At 38.4% G+C, this 19,547-nt stretch overlaps 1 protein-coding gene across 2 annotated transcripts in view; it reads left to right on the top strand.

Moving 5' to 3' along the window:
* Nucleotides 1–19,547, top strand: part of Hr39 (Nuclear hormone receptor FTZ-F1 beta) — a 190,517-nt gene that overhangs the window by 153,450 nt on the left and 17,520 nt on the right. For both annotated transcript variants that reach the window (XM_067143523.2, XM_067143522.2), the window contains exons 12-14: nucleotides 5,769–5,987; nucleotides 11,372–11,624; nucleotides 15,561–15,715. In XM_067143523.2, the coding sequence (XP_066999624.2) occupies nucleotides 5,769–5,987; nucleotides 11,372–11,624; nucleotides 15,561–15,715 (627 nt within the window). The remainder of the gene's footprint in view (nucleotides 1–5,768; nucleotides 5,988–11,371; nucleotides 11,625–15,560; nucleotides 15,716–19,547) is intronic.

Below are 19,547 nucleotides of genomic sequence, written 5' to 3'. Positions count from 1 at the left end.
CAATTTTTTTGCTGTCCCTTTAAAATTCCTATACTAAAAAGTGTGTTATCCTTCAGTTACAGCGAGAGCCCTATCACTGACGTATCCGTTATTATGAGCGATAAAGCGTGCACTATTTTTTTCCCTTTACCGATATTTATGCACCCCAGCAATTATGTTGCATGTGATCGATTACCTTCGGTATCGTTTCCTCGCTATGTCCACTAGCGAGTTCTCTCGTGGACATTCGAAGGCGATGTCAGAGTCGATTAGTAATACCCATCGATTGCTGTTCCGTGAAGACAATTCGAAATGAAAGAGAACATATTTTCATAATAAATGCGTAAATAACTTGTCCGATAACAGTTCTTAACTTGTTAAAAATAAAGGCTGACTAAACGATCGTTTAATTTTAATGCTAAATACTGCAATTAAGACTGGGATTCATCTCGAGATATGGCAAAGTGCATATTGATTTCAGAGGTTAGTTTATATTTTCTCGCGTCTGGTTAAATTACGGAAAGGCTATTATCATGTAAATTTGTAGCGAGAAGGTTATAATTTCTCTACAGGTGCTTGAAGTGTTTTTTCATCATACGTATAGTACGGGTAAGTTAGGATGGGTGACGCTGTTTGAATAAGGAAACTGACACATTTGCCACAAAATGTAATCGATCATTTTCGGTACGATATAGTTTTCTCACTAAGTGCATTCGCGAGCTCTATCGTCGACATTCGAAGGCGATGTTGGAGTCGATTAGTAATACCTGTCGACTGCTGAAAGAGGATAACACATTTTCGTAATAAATGCGTAAATAACGTAGCAGATAGCAGTTGTTAACTCGTTAAAACATAAAGGCTGAAGTAAACAATCTCTTTGTTTTAATGTTATATACTGAAATTAAGTAAGAATGTAATACACCTCAAGATATGGTAGAGTACATTACTGATTTCAGAGGATAGTTCATATTTTATCGCGTCAAGTTAAATTTCGGAAAGGCTTTTCACATGTAAATTTTTAGCGAGGAAGTTATCATTGCTCTACGTGCGTTTCAAATATGTTTTCATGATACATATACGGTTAGGTTAGGTGATGCCATTTGAAGAAGAAAACTGAAATGTTTGCCACAGAAGCCTCTGAAGTGATACCATATTTCTCCGAATCCAAGACGATGGGTTTTTTCTCAGAATCTCATGCGAAAAATCAAAGGTTATCTTGCATTCGCAGCCTAACAGTAATAAATACCACTGGCAACTACCGCGGTAACCACGCTGCTTCTTTTCACCCCTGCACGTGCATGCACACACGAAACTCGTTGACAATAAACGATCGCCTCTTTATTATACATCGCTAGCCGTGGCAACTGGTTGTACAGTGCCTGTGTGTAACGTCACCGGATCTCGGGACATAGTGAAGAGAGAATGACGTTCTATTAGCCTCTACAAAAACGTTTCTCAACTCTGCAGAATGGCATCAAAACATGCGAGCCTTTGAATTCTTAGAAAGGCTACGGCTACTCAGTGACAGAGTTATAACGCATCTACTGCACCTTCAAGGATTATGAACTTCATGTTGTTGGTCCGTATTGAACTGAGATAACATATAAATTATAAACAGGAGAGGTTTCCACCTATTCAATACATAGTTGTATTTACAATGTTATTTACATTACATGGGACTAGTTTCAACCCTACACAGGGTCATTATCAGCCATATTTAAAGATACACAATATATGATAAAATCCTAAAACATGTTTCTAATCAGTAAGAACCTTATGAATATATAATTTACAATAAGATGTGTGGTTGAAATAGGCAAGGTGCTAAGGCGCTCAAAGTGTTACAAATAAAAGTGAAATATTGTGAGTGACATTGGTGAGCAATATATAATACAAGTACAGTAAACACGCTAAAAAGTCTGGGTGTAAAAGTACAAATAAGATGTTCTGTGTTGTAGGTCAATTTGATTTTAGACACATGGTGTATCAGATGGAATTTGGTAGGTCCTAGTTATACATAACGGTTGTGGACCGAGTGCTATGATACTAAGTAAGGTAAGGGTTATTCTGCCCGAAGGCAGGTCCGAACCTCCGCAGAGGTGTTCCCGAGCCGGAGTTTACGTGCGGTAGAGTGGCCAGTTCCTTTCCGCTCCTCCATTCCCTTACCCCCCACCAACAGCTCGTGGCAACCCATCCAACTCCTGACCACGCCCAATGTTGCTTAACTTCGGAGATCTCACGGGATCCGGTGTTTCAACACGGCTACAGCCGTTGGCATGATACTAAGAATGAACACAATATAACATGACACATATAATAAAGGTATACAACTATGTACAATGTGTGAGTAATGTGTAGATGATACTCTCTAGAAGAATCTATGAAGAGTTGATTTATACACTGTATCAGCTTAAGCAGAAAATAGATACTGGGTGTATTAAGTAACCAAGCTATGTTGATAGGGCTGCATGGTTGATTAAAAGTTTATTTCAAGTACAATATATTCATTGCCTAATGCATTTTGTAGGTATAAGATTCATATGAAAAATGTTTTTTTAAAATTTAATTAAATTGATGTAATTCATTGTAATTAATTCAAAACCTAGAGATGATAATGTTTTGTACTTTTATAAATAATAAATCATTACTTACAATATTTAGTATTGCTCTCTATGTAAGACTAAAGAGTAATTTTCAGTATGTAGAGCAGAAGGGGTGTAGATGTTTTATTTCCACCAAAATTCTAAAACCTTTCCCAGTAGTAGTTTCCATAGCCAGAAAGCCAACTTATTCACTTTGCTTAAATCTTAATATTTCCCTTACCCCGTTAATGATATACCATATTTACTCGTGTATTAGACCCCCACGCATATTAGACCCCTACTTGGCTTTTCGAGACAAAGAAAATGAAAAAAAAAAAAAAAAAATCTTGCATAGAAGACAATGTAATTCATTAGAGAAGAACGAACAATGATTCAGCTTCGAATCGGGTACGAGCCTTACTGCACCTTTGATGACATCACACAAATTTGTGAATAGTTTCATTCCTACAACCAACGCAATGAAAACACTTGCTGAAGTCATACGGTACATCTGTGTTCCATAGTTAAGAAATGTCTGCCTCTGATGACGTCACACAAATAGGTGAATAGTTTTGTGTCCGACCCGCGCATTGCAAGCATGCATCAGTCATGTATATATGTCTGTGTTTTTCAGTTAAGAAAGTCTGCCAGCGTAATGGTTAGCACAATTAGCTGCCGTTCTCGGAGGCCTGAGTTCGATTCCCGGTATCATATTGCTAGAGATTTACAAATGGCAGGAAGGTTGATATGTGGTAAAAATGGTACATGCAACTCTCTTCCACTGGAGGCCTGTCTAAAAAGAGCTGCACCACCTCGGGATGTGGAAACAAGTTTACTCTAGTTAATCAATATTCACAGTTGTTGCTATTAATATAGCAGGCAAGATCATTAACAAAGTGATCGTTTTATATCTCGTAACTCGGGCCAGTAAGGATATTTATTTTTAGGAGAGAAATAGGTTTGAAACTTGATAAAAACAATCCAATCATAATGATTATTTTACTCGCCAACGTACCTCGTGAATAATAATAATAATAATTATTATTATTATTATTTTACGTCCCCACTTAACAGTTTTTGGAGATGCCAAAAAACATACTGTGCATTAATAAAAAATGGAGACAACTATCATATGAAATTAAACATTAAATTAAACAATATGATAATAAAATGCATTATCGCCACACCTGTAGATATCCATAAATACAACAAACTTTCCTGTTAGTTATTTTTAATCTTCCCATCATGGAACTTCTGACACTATGCAGGCACTTAATAGCATACCTAACCTAACCAGAGCAGTCTTTCTCGTCTCATTTACAGCAGTTTAGGTAAATCTTGATGTGATAAATATGGAGAACAAGCATGAAATATACTTAAAAATAAGGGTTTTACTTTCAACAGCAGCAGTTATGCAAAGAACGCTTCCAGTCACTATGTATTACATTCGGAAGTACAATTTGTAACATCCACTAGTTATCAGCTGGTTGTTTGGCACGCTTCTTACAGCACAGCATTATTCAGAAGGAGTGGCTTCTGCTACACATACACCAACTGGGAATATCAGAGACCATCTCCAGAAACCACTTGGGAATAAATTCTCACTGTTTGCAGTCTATAGTCGGGAACGAAACTATTTTTAAAAGTATCAAAATAGACGGGACCTCGAATGCTCTCGATGCATGGTCGACGAGATGGCAGTGAAGATGTAATTTGGAATGACAACATGCCGGTAAGCAAGGAAGTTGGCAGCACAAGATGATAATTCAAATGAAAGCAGTGATTAGGTTTACTCAGGTTTACTGTGTGGTAGACCTAGTGCTCAACTGACAATATTGTATCAATATCGCATAATATGATAATACGATACCCTTATTCCTCTTCTGTACGGGGTCGAGTATGAAGTGAGACGAATCTACGTAACAAGATTTTATGACAGTATGCCCTTCCTGACGCCAGCCTAATCAGAGGAATTAATGAGATGAAACGAATGACGTGATATGAGTAACTAAAAGTGACTATACACTTTATATGTAGGCCTAAAAGTCGTATTCACCATTTATTGTCTTTTTACATTTAGAAATACTGCCTTCCAACTAAAATAGCCAATATAACTCAAATACATTCACAGGTTTGTTAAAGAATAGTGTAGAATGTTTACATGTATAATTTGTAGCTCTTTATAGCCTAGAAGCCATCTGTTCACTTCATGAAATTTGAGGTTATTGCATATCGAACCCCTACTTACATTTTTTGGCTGTAAAAGTGGGGTGAAAAAAGGGGGTCTAATACACGAGTAAATATGGTAGCTAGTAATTTAGAACCATTACCTTACAGTGACTATTTTCTGTTGCAACTTGCTTATTGATTTGTCATCTTAGCAATAATTTGCTGGTAGTTATTTTTAAGTCTGCCTCTGTGGTGTAGTGGTTAGTGCGATTAGCTGTCACCCCCGGAGGCCTGAGTTCGATTCCCAGCTCTGCCATGAAATTTGAAAAGTGGTACGAGGGCTGGAAAGGGGTCCACTCAGCCTCATGAGGTCAACTGAGTAGAGATGGGTTCGATTCCCACCTCAGCCATCCTCAAAGTGGTTTTCCGTGGTTTCCCACTTCTCCTACAGGCAAATGCCGGGATGGTACCTAACTTAAGGCCACGGCCGCTTCCTTCCCTCTTCCTTGTCTATCCCTTCCAGTCTTCCCCACCCACCTACAAGGCCCCTGTTCATCATAGGTGAGGCCCGCTCGGGCGAGGAACTGGTCCTCCTCCCTGGTTGTATCTCCAACCCAAAGTCTGACGCTCCAGGACACTGCTCTTGAGGTGGTAGAGGTGGGATCCCTCGCTGAGTCCGAGGGGGAAAACCAACCCTGGAAGGTAAACAGATTAAGAAAGAAAGAAGTTATTTTTAAACATAATGTATGTTTGTATCATAGCCATCATTTCATTTGTCTTGATGTATTGTATTGCAATTTCTGTTCAGACAAGAATAAACTGACAAGCAATGTATCCAATATACTTTTTTTTAATCTTTTGTTGCTTCCTATATAAAAATGCTTCCTATTGTGTATAAGTGAAATTGTAAATAATTTCTTAATTTCCATGAAGCACCTTTGTACACAAAGTGGTTGCTGTAATTTTGTGAAATGTGCAGTTTTTCCAATAAAGTGGAAGTAGAATCTATCTGATATATTTTGTATTTTGATCTTTCAGGAAATAATGGATGTGGAGCACTTGTGGCACTGTAATGATCAGGAGATCCAGAAAATGTCTGCTCACGATAATAATAGCAGTAATAGTAGCTCAAAACCAAGTGCCAATAACTCAAATAACAACCCTGACTTCTTGTCTAACCTGTGTAACATCGCTGATCATCGACTGTATCGACTTGTGAAATGGTGTAAAAGTCTACCTCTTTTTAAAAACATCTCGGTAAGCACCATCATACTCTGATATCATTTTGGGTGGAAAAGACTTAGTTGCCAGGCTGAGTGACTCAGATGGTTGAGGCGCTGGCCTTCTGACCCCAACTTGGCGGGTTCCGCGCACGCGCACACACACACACAGTGAAAGGCCATTGTGGACAAGGGGAACAACAGGGAGATGAGGACCAACCGTGGAAACAAGAACAAGGATAAACCCCGCATCTTCAAATCGTATAAGGCTTTTTGCAAATAATGATGATGTTATATTGTGTAGAGTATTAAATAAGTTACAGGATTGTGAGCGACTGCAAAAAGACCCTGACAGCGTTGTGGGATGGAGAGCAGACAATGGTATGATGGTAAATGGGGTGAAAAGTCAGGTTGCAAGTTTCACCAAGCTTAGAAGTCCTCTCAGTTTTAATTACTGTATTGATGGGGTGAAGGTAATTCATGGGATTCACTATAAGTACCTAAGTGTTAATATAAGGACTTCACTAGAGTAATCACATAAATGGGATTGTATTTAAAGGTATGTCTAAGGGTTGTAGTAAGGATGTAAAGAGAGGGTGTATAAGTCTCTCGTAAGATCCCATTAAAAAAAATTTTTCTTTTTCTAGTGGCTTTAAGTCGCACCGGCACAGGCGGGTCTTATGGCGATGATAAGATCCCATTTAGAGTATGTATGGGACCTTCACCAGGATTTCTTTATTCAAGAACTGAAAATGATCCAAAGGAAAGCAGCACAATTAGTTCTGGGTGATTTTCAACAAAAGAGTAGTGTATTACCGATATAATGGATCCGTTATTGGACATTGTAAATTTTCAGGCTAACTCATTCCTGTTGCCAGCATTTCACCCCAGTGTGTTAATTTGGGCTCGTCAGTTGGTAACTAGCACACATTTCCTAAGGGAATCTACAGTAGAACCTCGATAATTCGAAATCGGTTAATTCAAAATCTCGCCTAATTCGAAGCAGCTCTCGTTCCTGGAAACATGAAGTACAGTTTTGCATGTTATTTACATTGTTTAATTCGAAGTACGGATAATTCGTAATTCGAAGAACAATGTCGGTCCCATTACCAAAATTCAGGCTTTTAATTCAAAACTGCCTTTACATTTTGAAAAAGAAATAGTATTTTACAGAGTAATTTAAATTCAAAATTTCTCCGCGTCATGAAAGAACACGTTTTCCGGAACGTGAAGGGGTAACTTTCCGCACTTTCACCTAGTTCGGCATGTCTACAGTGTGCTTCATATCTGCTATGTTCGAGAGGAATCGTAATTATTTTGTATTCGGTGTTTTTAGGAAGCCACAATATCACATAGCTGGCAATGTGCAGAGAGGTAGAATTCGCGAACACTGGCGATGCCGACAGTAGTTGCCGAAAAAGCATGGCTCATAGCCTATAATTAATTCATACGCAACAAACAATATTGTCATTGCCGATGAAACTGCATTGTTTGTTTGTTTTATTTTTTTAAATGGTGAGGCCAAACAGACTTATGGTTGTAAAGGAGAGAAGTTCCAGTCGGCAAATGTACTGTGTTGCTATGCACTTATGCAGTGCACACTGCACAATGAAGCGAGAGACTTCCTTCCCCTGTCATAAGAAAGTTCAAAAAACCACGATGTTTTAAGGACGTCGGGCACTTTCCATGCCAGTAGAAGGCATCTAATTATGCAGACAGTACAGTAATCCAAAAGATAAAGCATTTGCACAGGGGAGCCAGCATAAATTTTCCTCGTCTTTTTCATCCTTTCGTTGCGTGAGGTTATGTTTGTCATTGTTTTATACAAGTGTATTATTTGAATAATGTAAATGCACCTTGTTGGATAAATTTCTGAAATAGTGTTTTTCATGGCATTTGAAAAGTTTAAGCTGAGAATCAAGGTGATTGCATGCATTAATGGGTCTTAGATGTGCCATGGCGGGAAATCGTACAAGTACAGAATAGTCACTGTACTGATGTTATAATGTGGACGGAAGCGAGAGACTTTCTCCCCTCGTCATAGGAAAGTTCGATAAGCCGTGATGTTTTAAGGGCATCGGGTACATTCGGTGCAAGCACAAGGCATCTAAAATGCATACAGTACAGTAATCCAATGAATAAAGCACTTGCACAGGCGAGCCAGTATAGATTTCTCCTCGTCTTTGAATCATGTTTTCTTTCTTTTGATTTCATTGCGTGAGGTTATGTTTGCCAGTGGGTTATCCAAGTTTATTATTTGAATACTGTTAATGCACCTTGTTGAATACATTTTGGAAATAGTTTATTTCCATGACATTAGAAAGCCTTAAACTGTGAATCAAGGTTAATTGCATGCAGTAATGGGTCTTAGAATATATTGTGATGCCGCAAGGGGTTAATTCGAAATCGCGTAATTCGAAGTCTGATTGTTCCCAATGACTTCGAATTAATGAGGTTTTTACTGTATATCCATATCATCTGATAGCCTGGCAAGCTTCAACTTTTGCAAAAGAGACAAAGTCTCTCGTAGTGCATTGGCACTGCTGGTAGTTTCAAATAGCCTACACAGTGGCCTCCACAGTATGCACTAGCTATGCGTCTTGGTACGTGTGCTAGTTACCAACTGATGAGCCCAAATTAACACAATGGGCTGAAACACTGGCAACAGGAATGAGTTGGCCCGAAAATTTATAATTTCCAATAACGGACCCATTATATCAGTATTATAAATTTACTCATTTGGGACAAATAATTCAGGTTCCCTAAGGGAATCTGTACCCATATCACTAAAAAGAGTAGTGTTACAAATATTTTGCAAACGTGTACCGTCATACTCTGATATCATTTTGGGTGAAAAAAACTTAAGAGCATAAGAAGTAGGATGGATGATCTTAAAAAAAAAAAACCACACACAATGAAAGGCCATTGTGGATAAGGGTATAACTTGACTAAATGGAATGTTCCAAGCTGTCATTGGAGTAATTGGCATTAGTAGATGAATAAGCTTGAGTAGAGTTTAAAAAAAAAAAATCATATGAAGATAAAGTTAGAACTGAGGAGGACATATTGGGGCAAATGTTAGCTGATAGGAAGAGGAATTAAGGATCTGAATAAGTTACCAAGGGAAATATGCTTGATAAATTTCCAACTACTTTGAAATCAATTATATCTAGGTAAACAACTAATAAAGAATCTGCCATCTGGGCAAAAGCCCTAAATGCAGATCAGTGATGATTGATTGATTGATTGATTGATTGATTGATTGATTGATTTTGAATACAGTGCCATCTGCATAGATAGAATACATGCCAAACACAGGAGGAGGAAAGGATCCCAATAGGATAAAACAGAGCAGAATAATACAATATTTTGATACAATCTTCTCTGCTATAGACCAGGATTTAGGTGCTTTACAAGTGTCTACTTAACTTGTATTATCACTGCCATGCATTGCCTTTATGTTTTGTTTCTTGATACTGTGGTACAGACATTCATTTATTCATATCATATATGTAAATATACTGTCCTCAAAACTTTTGGTTATACTTCGGCTCCCTATTGTTGAATCATTAGGACTCGGGTTATTTTTGCAATAAAAATTGACAACCTCTAACACCAAAATTGAGTCGATTAGGCATTGCTATGACATCTGGTGATTTGAATGCTGTTGTTATTGATACAGCAAAGCAAAGGAATACAAGTGAACACTAAACTTTTAAAACACATTTTACAGGCTAAGCAAATTCCAGGTAGATCACAGGAACACCTTAGAAGAAAACAACTAGACAAGTTTCATAGTTCAGTGTTGTTTCCTTTTTCTTAAAATAAATAGGTTACACTATAGTACCCTTAATTATGATGACTTGTTGAAGTAGATGCCATTTCTAAATCTTTGGACACGCATACAGGCAGCTGATCGCTAAGCATTGCATAAAGATGACCGTCGAAATGATGAAATGGAAGAAGAGCATATATCGATCATTTATTGCTTCAGTTCAGTTTAGTTTTCAGTTCTGTTCTGTTCTCTTGGTAGCACTGCTGATGAAGCTCCCTCCTGGCCTCTCGTCCCCGTAAAAAGAAGTATCATAGGTGTCGCTAAAAGTTTGCAGATAGTACAAAAGGTTTTGTTATATTGGTGGCCATATTGAAATTTACTCAAATTAGGAGTTTCAGTAAGACATTGACAGCAACCATAGGAAGTTTTGCTAAGTCTGCAATTGCTTTCACCCTTGCCAGGTCACTCTCTTTCATGACTCCTACATGAATTCTCTCGACTTACTAATTTGCTTTAGTTCCCACTTGAACATAGGCCATCCACAGAGCTGCGCCATCTCGCTCTGTTGCTTGTGATCCTCTTCACTTCTTCCAATTCTTTCCCTGTTGTTGATCTTCATTCTCGACAGAACACCTCCACGAGTGTTAGGCCTTCCTCTTCTCCAAGTACCCTCGGGATTCCAGTCAAGTACTTGTTTCTCAATGGCACTGTTTGCTTTCCTGAGTGTGTGCCCCTCACCACTTCCATTTTCATATTTTTATTTGACTTTTTATCTGTCCTTCCAATGCTCGTTTCCATAGCTCTTCATTTGTAATTTCCTCTGGCCAGTATAAAGTACATATATATCCTTCTGAAACACCTACAGTATTTATAAAAAGAACTGTAGTATATTTGTGATTTGATTTGTGAATTCCAGCTTAGTTTTTTTGGTTATTATTTTGCTCTTCCAAATAGCTTAACAAGGGCCATGTTTACTTTCTGAATACATTGTTTTACATCCTCTTCTGTTCCTCCATCCTTGGCAACAACAGTTCCTAAATAGGTGAAATGCTCCAGATCTTTTAGACCTTCATTTTCCAGCTGGATAGGGTCTGGGATCCTGACATTTAATATCATTGTTTTAGTTTTTGGTTTATTGAGCATTAGACCAACATTTTCTGCTTCTTTCACCAGATCTTCTAATTTAGTTTTGATGACTTATCTTGATTAACTCTTATTTTATTCAATCCAATTAGAATCAAGTTAATAAGGGCCATGATAGCTGAGTTGAATCATCACAGTATTCTCACTAAGGTGCCTGTCGTTCTGATCCAAGCCAATGCATGTAGGATTTAAAAAAATGAGAAGTCTCACATCTGTAATTTGGATTTCATGAAAAACTGAAGGTCAACCAATCTGCCAACCACCAGAGAAACACACAAGAGTGATTACATCCATCTTTATAGAGTTGGCATCAGGAAGGTCATCCACCCAAAAAACAGGGCCAAGTCCACATGTGCAATACAGTTTGCACCTACGACCCCACCAGGGTGTGAAAAAAGTGTCGAAACAATTATTGTGAATGATGTAATGTTCTTGTTGTAAAAGAACTACCATTTGAGGTAGTGTTTGTTCTTCTAATAATGGTTATATTTATGTTTTTCTAGATTGATGACCAGATATCGCTGCTGATCAATGCCTGGTGTGAATTGCTACTCTTCTCATGTTGTTTCCGCTCAGTGTCGACTCCTGGTGAAATTCGTGTCAGCTTGGGAAAATCTATCTCCTTGGCACAAGCAAGGGATATAGGACTTGGACCTTGTATTGAAAGGATGTTAAATTTTACAGAGCATCTGCGAAGGTTACGTGTTGACAAGTATGAGTATGTTGCAATGAAAGTCATTGTGCTGCTGACATCAGGTAAGTTTATCACTCCCATTAACATTACATGGATCAAAACATGAGTGATAAACCATATCACAATGTAAACAGAGAATTGAGATGAAAATAATCACATGAAACTTGCTCTTCCACTTGTGTTTTGTGTGATAAATAAGACTTCCTTTACAAGGACTCTAGCTGCCTGTCTTGGATATTCAGATTTAATTTTTAAAGTTAAAATCGTTCTTTTTATGTAGAGTAATAATAATAATAATAATAATAATAATAATAATAATAATAATGAAGTATAAATATGTCTTGTAAACAAGAAATTTATAAAAATTAGTGTGCATTATTTTTCCATTGGGAATACGCAGTTCTCTTTTATCATTTACATTTGATATTCATGCAGTAAAGACTAGTATAGGATTAAAAAAAATGGTTTAAAGTTGAAACTGGTCTCCGACAGGGAAGTTTATCCCCCATACTATTCATCATAGTCATGGATGAAATTCATAACAACATTAAACAGAGATTGGGAAGACAGGCAACAAAAGCCATGTTTGCAGATGATATAGTGATATGGGGTGAGTATGGAACGGAAGTGCGAAAACAAGTAGATGTATGGAATCAAGAGATAAAAAATTTTTTTTGCTAGTTGCTTTACGTCGCACCGACACAGATAGGTCTTATGGCGACGATGGGATAGGGAAGGCCTAGGAGTTGGAAGGAAGCGGCCGTGGCCTTAATTAAGGTACAGCCCCAGCATTTGCCTGGTGTGAAAATGGGAAACCACGGAAAACCATCTTCAGGGCTGCCGATAGTGGGATTCGAACCTACTATCTCCCGGATGCAAGCTCACAGCCGCGCGCCTCTATGCGCACGGCCAACTCGCCCGGTGATAAAAAAAAAAAAAAAAAAAAAAAAAAATTGGGACGAAAGTAAGCACAGAGAAAAGTAAAATGATAGTGATGACAAGGGGAGGGAAGGAAGGAAGGAAGGAAGGAAGGAAGAGGAAAGATAAAATGGTAAAATTCTGGAAGTGGTTAAAAGTTTCAAGTACTTCGGAAGTGTGATCACAGAAGATGGAAAGATAACCGAGGAAACTGGGAAAAGAATACAACAAGCAAACAGCTTCTATCAGAGTGTAAGGGATATTCTGTGGAACCGAGATGTCCCGAAGAAATGTAAGAAAGTATTATATATAACCTATTAGAACCCATACTAACCTATGCAGCTGGACCGTGGACTAGAACAAAACGAGAGGAGAGCAGATTACAGGCAGCGGAGATGAAATTCTAAGAGGTATCGAGGGCAAGAACAGAAAGGATAGAATTCGAAATGAAGAGATGAAGAGAGAATGAAACTTCAAGACAGAATAGAAACACCAAAGCTAAAGTGGTATGGGCATATGACGAGAAAGGGGGACCCCGAAAGAGGTGGGCAGATTCAGTGTGGGAGTGTATAGAGAAGAGGGGAAGAAAACCAGAAGATGTACTTAAAAAAGAAGAGGGGTGGAGAGACGGGCAGCGATGGAGGTCCTTGATTCACAACCCAACCCGGGAAGCTGGAAACGGGAAATGAATATGATGATTCATGCAGTTGGGATTTATCCTAAAAATTGCTGAAAATACAGCTTATAAGATGTTGCATTAGTACGTTTACATGGTCCTTTGTTTATTCCAAATTCTTTAAATGAATAGCCCAACATTATAATCAGTTTGCTTCTCACTAAAGCATAAAGAGGACTAAGCTGCTTATTTACTGTATTTATGTGCATAATGTTCCCTTTTTTTATTTCTCTAAATATACATTTTTTAACTTCCCACAATTATACAAATTTACTTTTGAATCAAAATTATCCATGGATGGTTGCCTAGTTGTACTTCCTCTTAAAACAATCACCACCACCATCGCCATGGAATTCCATTACTTTCTCAGTATGGTACTACAACAGTCGCTGGCAGGTTGTTCATCTGCTTGCTTTAACCCATGAGATTCCTATATTGCTTTTCTCTGGGATCGTGCCTTTAACTGTAGCATTTTTTGTGAAACTGAATAGCCATTGTTTTTTAACCCAGTTACATATTTTAATTTTTGGTCCCCAGAAAGATAAAGCTCTCTTTTTGGCACAGCCCAGCTGTTCTTTTTGTTTACACAAGTGGTGGTCACACAAAACTCATGTGCTGCAGCACAATTGCCATTATTTTTTCAAAAACATGATCGCTGTTGATTTAAACTGTGCATTGTAACTCCAGTGTTTCTTATCCATCGGTGATGACTACCCATTCCTTATAATACCAATATAAATGGTCCGTTATTGGACATTAAAAATTTTCCAGATAACTCATTCCTGGTTGCTAGCGTTTCGCCCCCGTGTACTAGGTTGGGCTCGTCAGTTGGTACCTAGCACACCTACAAAGACGCATGGCTAGTGCATACCGTGGATGCCGGTGGCTTCAAGTAGCCTGCGCAGTGGCCTCCACGGTATGCACTAGCCATGCATCTTGGTAGGTGTGCTAGGTACCAACTGACAAGCACAACGTAGTACACGGGGGCGAAACGCTGGCAACCAGGAATGAGTTATCTGGAAAATGTTTAATGTCCAATAACGGACCATTTATATTGGTATTATAAATTTACTCATTCGGGACAAATATTTCAGATTCCCTATGGGAATCAACATCTACATTACCCGTTCCTTGTCAAGCAGTCTCGTTACTACAGTGTTGCCACCTGTGCTTCTCAGTCACCACAACAAACTGACAACTGGCTGTTGAAAAAAAACTGCTAGACAAGCATTGTTAAACATAACTGTTTTTACAGAAATGAATGTAATGTTGTATTCCATTCACCACCGTTTTATATTAAATAACACCATCTGTGCATTAAATGACACAGGTTTCAAAACGTGCCAGCTACACAACTTATTTTTAACGTTGTTGCCTTTATTGTATGGCCTCGATGTTGTAGATCACTGTTCATTTTCAAAGAAATTATGTAAGCGTTTTGAAAATTTGGAAACAGAAACAACCAGAGAGAGTGGTGGATACATTGAATATTTGATGATCAATCTGGTCTCTCGTACACTACTTTACTTAATGGGCTGCAATCCATTCATGCATTTTGACCTCAAGCCTTCATACTTCGATATTGCACAATAACTTCCGTTGCATCTGACCACATCACCTTGCACACCACTGTGTGCATAATTCTTGTGATATTCAACAGATGAATGTTACGTTTAAAACCACCCGCTTAGCTGTAATTTTAATGTTTTCATGACCATATATTTTGCAAAAATAAAATAGATGATAGAAAACATCTGTGACAGAAAACTCAAATTATGCCAACTTTCCATTTCAAAATTGAGAGTGGGAAAATTATGCGAGGGAGAAAAATTACACAGGTAAATACAGTATGTATTATTCTTATTTTTTGCTAGGGGTTTAATGTCTCACTAACACATAAAAAGTTTTTGGCGACAAGGATGGTAAATTGAAATAGTAGGAAAGTAGTGGCCATGGCCTTAATTAAGGTGCAGCCCCAATATTTGCCTGGTGTGAAAATGAGCAACCATCAAAAGCCATCTTTAGGGCTTTTAACGATGTGATTCGAACCTACCCTCTCCCGAATGCTAACTCTTAGCTTTGTTACCTGAACCATGCAACCAACTTGCTTGGTAGAGCTCATATTGTATATTAAAATTACCTTAGATGATGTGTCCTAAGTGAAGGCTCTGAAACCTTTCCTGATATAATAGTCCTGAACATTTAATTATTAAAACTATTCTTGTAATAATGGAGGTGTCTCAAGATACTTGAGATCAGTTCAAAAACTTCTTCTGTTAAGGTTCAACAGTTTATCCAAATATTTAAACATGTTATAAGCTGCCATATTTCTGTACTGATGTAAGCATTTTATAAAAGTACTTAATTTACAAACTGTGTTAATGACAGAACATATGAATTTCAGATGCAAGTGATCTGAAGGAATCAGAAAAAGTACGAGCTTCTCAAGAGAAAGCACTTCAAGCCTTGCAGCACTATACATTAGCTCATTACCCAGAAATCCCTTCTAAATTTGGAGAGCTTCTGCTCCGGATACCGGAATTGCAGAGAACGTGTCAGGTGAGTGACCAATAATCCTTAAAAATCTTCTGTTAACTGTAGCGACCGTTGTGATTTAATTACAGTATTTCCATGTACATTACACTCCCCTGGTTTTTCAAGACAAAGAAAAGCTTGCATATAAGACTCACCCGCAGCATAATCGTCGGAGAACTACGACTATTCCGCTTCAAAGCAGGTACAGGCTGTACTACAGCTCCGTTGACATCACACAAATTTGTGAATCGTTCTGTCTGTTTGATTCATGCAATGAAAACACACATCAGAGGCATGCGGTATGTCTGTGTTTCGTAGTTAAGAAATGTCTGCCTCCGTAGCGTACTGCAGCTCTGATGATATGTTAAATATAAGAATATAATATGGATTTGCAATGATTTTTTTCATTACTTGTAAAGCTCTGATGATGTCGCACAAATAGATGAACAGTTTCCGATGTTGAACATGCACATTGCAAGCACACATCAATAATGCGATATGCCTGTGCTTTGTAGTTATGAATGTCTGCTATCCGGTTAGCACAATTAGCTGCCGTTCTGGGACCCGAGTTCAATTCCCAGTACTGCCAGAGATTTAAGAATGGCAGGAAGGTTGATATGCAGAAAAATGGTGCATGCAGCTCACCTATTGGGGGCATGCCTAAAGAGAACTGCACCACGAGTTTACTTTAGTTAAGAAATATTCATGGTTGTTGCTATTAATATAGCAGCCAAGATAATTTAAAAGGTGATCGTTCATATCTCGTAACTCATGCTAGTAGGTCATTCTTGAGAGAAGGAGGTTTTAAACGTAATAAAAACAATCCAATCATGATTGTTTTATTTGTCAACGTACCTAACAAATATTAATAATAATAATGTTATTGGTTTTACGTCCCACTGTTCACTTTTATCATTTTCAGAGACACCAAGCTAAAGAGACAATCCGGTAATCCGGTAATGGAGACAATGAACGTACGAAATCAAACATTATGATAATAAAACTTATTACATCCACACCTTTAGATATCCATAAATGCGACAAGATTTCCTGTTTTTTTTTTCATGGAACTTCTGGTACTATCTGCTTACTTGATAGCATACCTAACCTATATAATGCAGTACCTCATAACTCAATTACAGCTGTTTAGGTAAATCCTGATGTGATAAATTTAGAGAACAAGCATGAAATATACTTAAACATAAAGGTCTGGCATTCAACAGCCGCAGTTATCTAAGGAATGCTTCCACTCACTAGGTATTATGTTCAGAAGTACAACTTGGGAACATATGCTAGCGATCAGCTGGTGGGTTGCCACGCTTTCTACAGTACGGCTTTATTCGGAAGGGGTGGCTTCTGCTACACATACACAAACCGGGAATAACAGAGACCTTCTCCATAAATCATTTGCGAATAGATTCTCACTGTTTGGACTCTATAATCGGGAACTAAACTATTTTTAAAACTTGTGGCAGTGAAGATGATGTAATTTAGGATGACGACAACGCTGGTACCAGGGAAGTTGTCGGCGCAAGACGATGATAATTCAAATGAAAGCAGTGATTAGCTTTACTGTGTGATAGGCCTACCAGTACTGCTCAACTGACAGACTAATGACTATAATACCAATATAGTTTGTCCATTATTGAAGATTATAAATTTTCCAGCTAACTCATTGCTGGTTGCCAGCGTTTCGCCCCAGTGTGTTAAGTTGGGCTCATCAGTTGGTAAATAGCACACCTACCAAGACTCTTGGCTAGTGCATACCGTGGAGGCCACTGCGCAGGCTACTTGGAGCCACCGGCGGCAGTGCAAATGCACTATGAGAGACTTTGTCTCATTTTTAAAAACTGATGCCTGCCTGGCCATCAGATGATACAGATGTTGATTCCCATAGGAAACCTGAAATATTTGTCCCGAATCAGTAAATTTATAATTTAAAATTTATAATAAATTCACTCACTACAAAGATTCGTTTCACTTCATACCCGACCCCTTAGAGACAAGGGTTGGTCACGCCCTCCACCAACCTACCCAAGTGAAGATGATGTCATTTGGAATGATGACCATGCTGGTAGCAGGGAATTTGGTGGCACAGACAACTATAATTCAAATTAAAGCAGTGATTAGATTTACTGTGTTCTAGGCCTACTGCTCAACTGACAGAGACAAATGACTGGCATTAAGTTCTTTTGCATTCTTTTGTATTAATGTTGCATAATATGATAAATAAAACTGTATGACCATCCCTTATCCCGTTTCTGTACGATGTCGAATATGAAGCGAGATGAAACTTCGTGGTGATTTTTTATGACCAGATGCCATTTCCGACGCCAGCCTCATCAGAGGAGTTAATGGGATGGAATGAATGATGTGATATAAGAGTAAATAAAACTGATTGATTATATTTACACTACTAGCTGATGTACCCGTGCTTCGCTACGGGATTCTCAGAAAGACTGTCTTTGTGGTTTTCCTACCTGAAGTCTTCAGAAGGAATGTAGTGATTAAAAGTAATGTTATATAAAATACTCGATCAAATGAAATTTCTCACTTCTAACGAACTGTACCGTACTCATTGCTGGTTGCCAGCGTTTCGCCCCAGTGTGTTAAGTTGGGCTCATCAGTTGGTAAATAGCACACCTACCAAGACTCTTGGCTAGTGCATACCGTGGAGGCCACTGCGCAGGCTACTTGGAGCCACCGGCGGCAGTGCAAATGCACTATGAGAGACTTTGTCTCATTTTTAAAAACTGATGCCTGCCTGGCCATCAGATGATACAGATGTTGATTCCCATAGGAAACCTGAAATATTTGTCCCGAATCAGTAAATTTATAATTTAAAATTTATAATAAATTCACTCACTACAAAGATTCGTTTCACTTCATACCCGACCCCTTAGAGACAAGGGTTGGTCACGCCCTCCACCAACCTACCCAAGTGAAGATGATGTCATTTGGAATGATGACCATGCTGGTAGCAGGGAATTTGGTGGCACAGACAACTATAATTCAAATTAAAGCAGTGATTAGATTTACTGTGTTCTAGGCCTACTGCTCAACTGACAGAGACAAATGACTGGCATTAAGTTCTTTTGCATTCTTTTGTATTAATGTTGCATAATATGATAAATAAAACTGTATGACCATCCCTTATCCCGTTTCTGTACGATGTCGAATATGAAGCGAGATGAAACTTCGTGGTGATTTTTTATGACCAGATGCCATTTCCGACGCCAGCCTCATCAGAGGAGTTAATGGGATGGAATGAATGATGTGATATAAGAGTAAATAAAACTGATTGATTATATTTACACTACTAGCTGATGTACCCGTGCTTCGCTACGGGATTCTCAGAAAGACTGTCTTTGTGGTTTTCCTACCTGAAGTCTTCAGAAGGAATGTAGTGATTAAAAGTAATGTTATATAAAATACTCGATCAAATGAAATTTCTCACTTCTAACGAACTGTACCGTACTCATTGCTGGTTGCCAGCGTTTCGCCCCAGTGTGTTAAGTTGGGCTCATCAGTTGGTAAATAGCACACCTACCAAGACTCTTGGCTAGTGCATACCGTGGAGGCCACTGCGCAGGCTACTTGGAGCCACCGGCGGCAGTGCAAATGCACTATGAGAGACTTTGTCTCATTTTTAAAAACTGATGCCTGCCTGGCCATCAGATGATACAGATGTTGATTCCCATAGGAAACCTGAAATATTTGTCCCGAATCAGTAAATTTATAATTTAAAATTTATAATAAATTCACTCACTACAAAGATTCGTTTCACTTCATACCCGACCCCTTAGAGACAAGGGTTGGTCACGCCCTCCACCAACCTACCCAAGTGAAGATGATG

The sequence above is a fragment of the Anabrus simplex genome, chromosome 3 (genome assembly GCF_040414725.1).
Source record: "Anabrus simplex isolate iqAnaSimp1 chromosome 3, ASM4041472v1, whole genome shotgun sequence".
Taxonomy (NCBI): Eukaryota; Metazoa; Arthropoda; class Insecta; order Orthoptera; family Tettigoniidae; genus Anabrus; species Anabrus simplex.
Note: the sequence above shows the minus strand (reverse complement) of the source record. Positions and strands in the feature narration are given on the sequence as shown.